The sequence below is a fragment of the Arachis hypogaea genome, chromosome 7, assembly GCF_003086295.3.
Source record: "Arachis hypogaea cultivar Tifrunner chromosome 7, arahy.Tifrunner.gnm2.J5K5, whole genome shotgun sequence".
Classification (NCBI taxonomy): Eukaryota; Viridiplantae; Streptophyta; class Magnoliopsida; order Fabales; family Fabaceae; genus Arachis; species Arachis hypogaea.
This window is the reverse complement of record NC_092042.1, coordinates 57,537,811-57,547,330: the sequence shown is the minus strand read 5'-3', so window position 1 is coordinate 57,547,330 and position 9,520 is coordinate 57,537,811. Positions and strand designations below refer to the sequence as shown.

Sequence of the window (9,520 nt, the reverse complement as noted above, 5' to 3'; positions counted from 1 at the left end):
GATTCTCCACATGAAAACATGTGGATTCCTTGAATGTCCAAAGTCGGGAAGGTAATTGATTTATCACTTGATCCAATTGTTTAAGTATAAAATCGTACTCCTCCTTGATGGTTTCTTTTTTATGACAACTCCCTTCAACTACTCCTTCATCTGCAGAAGTCTCTTCTACCTTCACCTTTAGTGTCTTCTCTAACTCCTTATGAAGTATGGATTTGCGAGGATGATCCCTTCTCTCTTGTTCCATGTCAATAGCAGCATTGGGATCATGTTGCTCTTGGATTGATAGATGTGGGTGCTCTTCCATGGATGGTAGTGATGGGATGAAGAGATCATTCTGTGGTTGAGATGGAAATGCACTGGAGCTTAAGGGTTGAACACTGGAGGTGGAGGGTTGGTCCATGCGGGATATAAGATTTTGGAGTATAGAGGTGAGACCAATGAGAGAGGTAAGTGTGCTCTCCATGGAGGTTTGGGGTGGATAGGAGGATTCATTTTTTTGGAAAACAGGTTCATGATACAGAGGTGGTTCTTTTTGATAAGGATATGGAGATGGTGAATATTGAGGTGGTGGTTCTAGGTATGGTTCATATGGTGGTTGGTGTGGTGGATAAGGATTAGGGTCATATGGAGGTGAATGGCAGAAAGGGGCTTGTAAGTATGGTGGTCCAAAGTCATGTTAAGGAGAGGGTTCATAGGCATATTGTGGTGGTTGTTGATAATCAAAAGAGTGCTCACCATAGCCATTGCCTTGATATGCATCACAGAATGTTGTTGATAGTCCATTGGAGAGGTGGTTGTTGCCATGAGGGTTGATCAAATCCTTGTGGCTCCTCCCATCTTTGATTGTTCCATCCTTGGTGTATGTTGTCATTATAATTTCCTCTTCCTGCAACATAATTCTAACCAGACTCATAGCCAAAGGGGTGAGAGTTCATAGTGGTAGGAGAAAATAAAAAACAAAAACTAACAAAAAGAAAAGATTTTGAAAAAGATATGATTTTTGAAAAAAGATAAGATAAGATTTTGAAAAAGATATGATTTTATTTTTTTTTTTTTTTTTGATAAAGATTTGAATTTTGAAATTTAAAACTAAGATAAGATAAGATAAAAATTTTAAAATAAAAATCTAAAATATTTTTTTTATAAAAATATTTACAATAACCAATAATCACTACAAGATTTTTGTTTATTTATGGAGGTTTATTTTCTTATTTGTGGAGGTTTATAACCCCCACCAAATGGTTTGTGGGGGTTTCTAAAACCCCCAAAATTTGAGGTGCCACGAGGTCTTTTGTGGGAGTTTTTAAAAACCTCCACAATCTATTCAGTGGGGGTTTTGTGAGTGTTTAGTGGGGGTTTTATATTAGACTTTTGTGACGATTTTAAATCACCTTTGTGGCAGTTTAAAACCCCCACAAATTGATTTTTTAATTTAACAAGAATTAACTATTTTGTGTGATTTTCAAACCTCCACAAATCCTGTAATTAATTATTTATTTTTAATTACAAATCATTCATTAATCTCATCTCATTCATATACTCTCAATTAGAAATTTATTTTTTAATATCAAAATTTAAAAACTAAATCTTTTATAACACAATTTCTCAATATAAGATATAACTCTATATATAAAAATATTCTCAATGTCAATAGTTCCAAACACAATTCCATATAATATTGTTCTACATAACTATTATTGTTTTTCTTTAAAAAGTAAAATAATACAACTTTAATATTTCAATATCATCTAATTACATAAAAGCCTCAAAATAAAATCAATAGCATAGAAGTAGCACCATCTAATATATAAAAACAGTAGCATAGAATTAGCACCATCCACAAGCCTGTAATTTATGCCTTTTTCTTTTTGGGCATGGCGACTGATAGTGATAGTCATGGTCCATGAGCCATCGAGTATATCTACAAAAACAGTCACATAATTGGAATCAATAGCTGTTCACATTTTCAATCGGTTTTTAATTTAGTTTAGTGCATCAAAATCAAGTATTTAAATCCCTAAAATCACTCCAAAAAATAAAAAAGCTTGTTTGATTTATTAACTACTATTTTCAAGATGGACTTTGCTAAAAAAATAACAATAATTGCACATCCTAAATACAAAATTATAAATAAATAAATAAAAGAAGCTTGTTTGATTTATTAACTACTGTTTTCATTCTAATACCCCGCATACATATAGCTATTTTAGAGTTGCCAATACTTTTCAATGAAGAATGGAGTAAGAATGTCAAAGAAGAAATCATCATTATCCACACACACACATATATATATCCTCAGGCATCAACCATTGAATTCCAAATCTTGCAATAAACATTTTGAAAATACAACCTCCAACATGCAGCAATGGTGCTGCTACTCATCTTGCATGTAGCCCTCTTGCAATTAACACTCGTCTCATTTTCAGCAGCCATTGATCCAACACAAGGATTCATCCAAGTCCCAATAAGCAACTCAAATTAAATAACAAATGCATGCAGCACACAGAAAAATCTCAACAGCAACAAATACTATGAATTAAAAAGGGTAATAGTGATAATAATACCTCTGGTAACAATTCCAACTTCAGTACAAAGCTCTGCCTCTACTAATTATTATTAGTGGTTGTCTTTCCATATGAAATCTGCTCCAATAAATAAATATTATTAATTAATAACATCATCAACCTTTGGTAAAATGTCAAGCACATAATAAATAAAAAGCATAAAACGTTACCTTTGGTAAAATTTTGTACAAACTTTCATTCAAACATATCCCTTGCCAAGTTAGTAGCTACATTATCTTCAATAGCATCGCTATCTAATAAATTGGTAGCTAATTGGATGTACTCATTATTGGGGTCAAATAATTGTTCAAGTTCTTGCTCTTGATACGGCTCATTTTGGTACACTATATCTTCATTTCCTTGACCCATGTCATACATATCCCTTGGCTTGACATGCACAGCAATACTCCACCCTTTATTTACCATATCATCAACATAATACACCATTTGTGCTTGAGATGCTTCAATATAAGGTTCATGTTCCTCACGCTCACCCGTGTGAATTAATCTATCAAAATTGACACAATTGAAATTCCAATGGTCCTTTTTATAGCCTCTGTCCCTAGTAGTGTCAGCTTATTTGCATTTAAAAAGAACAACAGCAAATTGTCCATGGTAGTTAAGTTCAATTATATCTTCTAACTTGCCATAATATGGCAAATTTGCTTGTCTCATATTTCTATCAACAATACTTGCAATGCAGGGTGTGTTAGAGACTAAGAATACTCCACTATTTTGTGTCTTAAGACCAAATTCTCTAGTCAAAGTTCGAAATCTATACCCATTGATGTCATAAACAGAAAATCTCCTTGCATTCATCATTGGGCCTCGTGCAAGAAACTTTATATCAGTTGACATTTCGTATGGATTATCTGGATTCACACTCTGAAATAAATAAAAAGTATCAGTCAAGATTATTTAGTTAACTAATATACAATGTATACTTTATAAAATATGAATTTTCACTTACCAATGCTTGAAACCAATCAACAAAATCTTTATTAACTTTCTTTTCTATCTCTGCAGGTGAGAGTCTTCTTCCCTTTGAAGTTCTCCTAATGTGGTCTCTAAAGGCATTGATATATGGTTTCACACCTTCGCGATTGAAAACCACATAACGACAAGCTTGCAACTTCTCTATTTTAGTTAAATTGAAGTTTGAATGACCTCCATGTGGAGTACCTAACTTGGGCAAGACTGAAGACATTTCATAAGGGGGATCATAACAAAGACGACTAGGCCTGTTAAATCTAGTCTCCATGTCGTCAATATACCGAGAACAGAAAGTAAGAGACTCTTCAGCTAAATAACCCTCAGCAATAGAACCTTCTGGATGTGCTTTATTTCGTACAAAGGACTTCAAGTGTCCCAATTCCCTACATGGATAAATTGTCAATGTACTACAATTTTATCAAATGATTTTTATTTTAAAAGGGGAAAGCATTATTGTACCTTTCGATAGGATACATGTATCGATAATGGACTGGCCCCCCAAGTTTTGCTTCCTCAACAAGATGGACAGTTAGATGCACCATAACAGTGAAGAATGATGGAGGAAATAACATTTCCAAATGGCAAAGAGTAATCACAATGCGATCTTGGAGCTTATCAAGTTCTGTACGACTTAGACTCTTACCACAGAGAATTCTAAAAAATGAGCAAAACTCTATCAAAACTGAGGTAACCTGGTTTGGCAGCACATTACGGATTGCTAGTGGAAGCAACTGCTCAATCAAAATATGACAGTCATGAATTTTAAGTCCAATGATTTTTTGTTGTGCCTCATCAATACATCGAGATATATTACTTGAGTAACCATCGGGCACTCTAACATTCTTCAAAGTTGCAAGAAAGACCTTTTTAGCATCTCGTGTTAGTGAATACAAAGCAAGGTGATATTTTCAATTATCATTTGGCCAAAGATCACGCCTTATTCCCATGACTTGTAGATCTTTTCGGGCATTGAGATTATCTTTTGTTTTAGATTTCTCATTGAGCAAAGTATACAAAATATTATCGCATACATTTTTCTCAATGTGCATAAAGTCAAGGTTATGACGCAACAAGTTGGTTTTCCAATATGGAAGTTCAAAAAAGATGCTTCTCTTTCTCCACTGCATAGTTGCTTGCCTACCTCTTTTTCCTTTCTTGTTCAACTTTTCTTTCTTCCCGAATGTAACATCAATATTTTCTACTTGTGCCAGAATTTTGGATCCTGATAATATAGTTGGGGGATCACGTTCTTCTGTGTGTCCATCAAAACGAACTCTACTTAATCTGAATCGATGTTGTCTACCAAGAAAACGTCGATGACCTATATAACACCATTTTTTGCTATGATTAAGATAACAAGGTTTTGCATCAAAATTACAAGTTGGGCAAGCCAAACCAGTATATGTGTTCCATCCGGAGAGCATGCTTAGGCCAGTAAAATCACTAACTGTCCATATAAGAGCTGCATGAATCTTAAACATTTTATGTTCTGATGCATCATAAATTTCCATACCTTCATCCCATAATTCTTTTAACTCTCTGACAAGTGGTTTGAGATATATGTCAATATTATTTCCGGGACTATGCTTGCCAGGTATAACCATTGACAGGATAAAGGAAGTGTGTTTCATACACATCCAAGGAGGAAGATTATATGGAATCAGAAACACAGGCCAAATGCTATGAGTAGAACTCATTGATCTATAAGGATTAAAACCATCACTAGCAAGTCCTAAGCGAACATTTCTAGGTTGCAATCCAAACTCTCTATGTGTTAAATCAAAAGTCTTCCACGCCTCACCATCCCTTGGATGCACCATTTTGTCATTTTCTCCCTTCGCTGTTGCATGCCATAACATATGCTCTGCAGTTTTACGACACATGAACAATCTTTGCAACCTTGGTTTCAACGGAAAGTATCTCAAAACCTTGGCAGCTTGCTTTTTCTTCTTCTTCTTCTTAGAATTCCACCTAGAAGCACCACAATAACTGCATGTTTGTTGGATGTTGTTTGGGTCTTCATCCTCGAACAACATACAATCATTGGGGCAAGCATCTATCTTAACATAGTCAAGACTTAGTTTTTGAATTAGTTTCTTTGCCTGATCAAAAGTCGTAGGCAAATTCACACAACTAAAAGCATCCCTCACCAACTCAAGTATCATGGTAATGGCCTTGTCACTTAGTCCACACAAGACTTTAATATGATACAATTTGACTATGAATTCTAGCTTTGTGAAGTCGCTTCCTTCCTGTAGCTTTTGATTGCCTTCCTTGAGAAACTCATCAAAGTCTCTGCGATTTTTTGTTAGCTCATCGTTTACAAAATCTTCCATGCCTGAATCTTCACCACTCTCCTGATCCATATGTATCCCGAAAGCATCATTTACCATGTTATCTAGGGGATGTTCAGTTGCCAATGTCTCGCGCATGACATGTTCACTTGTTGAGAATTTGGTTACTTCTTTCTCGCCATGAAAGTTCCATACAACATAATTCTTAGGAAATGGTTTGTAAAGTAAATGATCTCTAACATCTTTTCGAGCATGCCATTTGCGAAACCCACAACTTGGACACGGACATATTATCTTACTATTCCCAATTGCTCCATGTTGAAATGCAAAATCTAAGAAGTTTTCTAGACCAACTATATATTCATATGAGTTTCGTGGCTTAGCAATCCACGATTTATCCATTGTTGCTAGTTAAACTTCAAGTAGGAAAAAATAATTACTAGACATGTGTACTACTAAATATATATGGGATTTCTAAGATAATAAACTACAAAGCTATAATAGACTTCTAACATATTTAAAACAAAATAGGATATAATTATTATCTTACCTCAACAAGTGCTTGTTCAAAAGCAATAACAAGAAACTGGTGAGAGAAAAACCAGTACCCACTTTAATCCCAGAAACAGAAGAAATCCAAGCAAATGCCTAATAAAACCAGAAATTAAATCCATGAGTGAGTTTAATTTGTAAAATAAAAATAAAAAAATGAAAGAGAATAATTAATAGTTAGTTATAATTGAAACAGACTACACATTATCGCTTTGCAAAGGTAAATAACTAATACTTTATAGATATAACTATAAGGACTAAACCTAAGAGAAATTGTGGTAAAACTTCTGACCTAATTCAAAATAAATCTTAGTAATCTACTTCAAGTTACTAATGTACTAAAACTAGCACAAACATAGGTGAGCTTATCAAGAAGAGAAACAAAAATGATAGATATATCAAGTTAAATGCATCTAGAGTAAAACCAGTAAAAAAGTTGCAACAGAACAGAGGAAGCTCTCAAGAAAGGAAGATCTCAAGATCCATCAACAAAAGCTTCTGCATCTTTGGAAAAGTCAACATCAGTAATTATAGATAACTATAAATTGAGTGTGCAGATGAGATGAAAATAGAAGAGAAGGAAGCTTAGGTAGGAAAAAGAAGAAAAACAAAGTTAATTAAAAGAGAGTTTATATTATACTTAATTTTCTCTTCTTAACAAGAGTAGTGGTAACTGCTGAGCGTGTGTTTTTATTTAATCTCTGAAACAAGAAATTAAAAGAAGCAAATAATAATAACCAAAGTAATCACAGACTATATCTCTCAACATTGGAAATGGGGAAAGAAAAGACTATACTTGGAGATTGAGATTATATGTTAAGTTAGATTTTATTTTTCACAAATATATATATATATATATATATATATATATATATATATATATATATATATATATATATATATATATATATAAAATAGAGTCTGCACCATAACATTCCTAACGTTAAAAGTGGTATAGTCTCCCACCATGCTTTCATGTATGTCCTCTCTTATAACCCTTTCATGGGATTTTTCAATTTTGAATTGGAGCATTACTTTGATAACCATGATGATGAGACGTATGGATTCTAATAAGGTATATGAAGGATTATTATATATTATAACTATTAACCTCAAATTAAATAGTTTTAATTAAGCATATATATAGTACTGTTTTCCCTAAACAGTGCATCTATGTTAAGAAGAGATAAGAGAGAAAGCATACAGAGCAAGGGGAAGCACTGCCTTTGAGTTATGAAAAGCATAAAAAAGAAATTTAATAGATTGTAGTATTTAGCATTGCAAGCAACTATAGTTTCCAGATCAAAGTAGAGTTTAATTTGAAGTTAGCATTATAAATTTAGTAGTTAACAGTAAAAATAAAAAACAATAAGAAACAACAAATACAAGTTTCAATCACTAGTGAGAACATTGAGAATCTAACAAGGGGAAAGATTTTGAAACCTCTAAATTTAATTTTTATATAACAAATTTGAAGAACGGAATATAATGAAAATCATAGGCCACATATCATTATGAAATTATCAGAAGAAGCAAAAAAATTATTGAAATTACATGTATGCTTCAGTTTAATCTTTTCCACAAATTACACAGAGAATAAATTGAATAATAAAAATGTAACTTTGAGATGAGAAATTCTTATTCACTTCCTTCACACAAGGAACAAAAGTTCACGTTCATTCTAAAAAATGTAGGCAACAGAGTTTTATCAAATGGAGTTGTCTATAATATTTATATTCATTATTAAGTGATTGGAATCCTTATGCGGATAATTTCCATCATGAGCCCAGCAATTTACCAATTTATTCAACAATTTGAACAAAGAAATGCAAAATCAGTAAAAGCATATCAAAATGTACAAAGAAATGCAGAATATCTCGATAAAACATGAAACTATGGCAAAAATGAACAAGTAAAAGCATGCAAGCATATTCAGACAAGCCATTTCCATTTTGAATTCCATTTCAATTTGTAGGACGTCGCACAATGGTAAAATTCCATAATCATGAGTCCAATTAACATAATAACCAAATGGCAATTGGTTCAATGTCGAAATAAGTACGGTATTAAGCACCGATTTAACACATTTGAATAATTACCTAAGCTGGTTGCTTATTTGGAACTTCAAAGAAGCAGAGAAATAGAGACAAGTCAAATATGGAGAAGAAGAATACCAGCGACAACTCGAAGGAGAAAATAGATTTGAAACAATGGCTCGATTAAGAAGTTTTCGACCGCAGAAACTACAGCAGCAATAATGGCGAAAACTGCAGCGGCAATGGCGGCGGAAACTGCAGCGGCAATCATAGCTACAGAGCCACCAGATCTGAAACCATAATGTTGATAAAGGAGGTGGTTCGAGTTATGAGCTTCCTGCAACAACTTAGGCGGCAACGGTGGCATAACCAACGACTACAATGGCGGCGGACCGACGACGGCAACGATAGCTACATCGGTGGAGAACTTAGGGTTTTGTCCATAGCCATTCTCTTCTGTCTTCTCTTCTCTCTACTTCGATGAGTTTTGAAAACGCACATAAAAGAGGGGTTTTCTTTGGGGTTATAGTTTAAATTTTATAAATTAGCTATTAGGGGGGGTCTTATAAATTGCCATAAATAAAGTGTATTTTGGAGGTTTTTAAAAACCTCTACTAAAAAACCCCCTCAATTAAATATAAATCTTGTAGTGAATAAGGCACACGTTTGCAATTCCCCGGCAACGGCGCCATTTTGACGAATCGGATTTCCTGTTGGTAAAGAAATTCACAAATATAATCACGTTGTAAGTATAGCTTCTAAACCAACAGAAAATCCTTTCGTACAAACGTTTGGTTGTAACAAGTAACAAACCCAATAAAATTTATAAACCGAAGTATTCAAACCTCGAGTCGTCTTCTCAAGGAATTACAGGGAAGTATGATTTATTATTGGTTATGGAAAAATGTATATTTTTGAGTTTTTGAAATAAAGGAACAAGTAATTTAAATGACAAGAAAAATAAATTAATAATAAGAAAATATCTTGGCAAGGTATGAGAATTGGAAATCCCATCCTAGTTATCCTTATCAATGGTGATGAGAATTATATTTTTGCTACCACTAAGTCAACCTCTAACTAT

At 33.5% G+C, this 9,520-nt stretch overlaps 2 protein-coding genes across 2 annotated transcripts; both read right to left on the bottom strand.

Annotated features, from left to right (window-relative positions):
* Positions 1 to 1,601: 1,601 nt before the first annotated feature.
* Positions 1,602 to 5,393, bottom strand: LOC112703168 (uncharacterized). The gene is made up of 6 exons (XM_025754505.2): positions 4,017 to 5,393; positions 3,535 to 3,940; positions 3,346 to 3,449; positions 2,735 to 3,072; positions 2,565 to 2,642; positions 1,602 to 1,921 (listed from the first exon to the last, which is right to left on the bottom strand). Exons 1-4 carry the CDS (start codon positions 4,127 to 4,129, stop codon positions 2,760 to 2,762), a joined length of 936 nt encoding a protein of 311 aa, XP_025610290.1. The 5' UTR covers positions 4,130 to 5,393; the 3' UTR covers positions 1,602 to 1,921; positions 2,565 to 2,642; positions 2,735 to 2,759.
* Positions 4,466 to 8,947, bottom strand: LOC140172918 (uncharacterized). The gene is made up of 3 exons (XM_025754502.2): positions 8,578 to 8,947; positions 6,402 to 6,499; positions 4,466 to 6,267 (listed from the first exon to the last, which is right to left on the bottom strand). Exon 3 carries the CDS (start codon positions 6,251 to 6,253, stop codon positions 4,466 to 4,468), a length of 1,788 nt encoding a protein of 595 aa, XP_025610287.1. The 5' UTR covers positions 6,254 to 6,267; positions 6,402 to 6,499; positions 8,578 to 8,947.
* Positions 8,948 to 9,520: the final 573 nt, after the last annotated feature.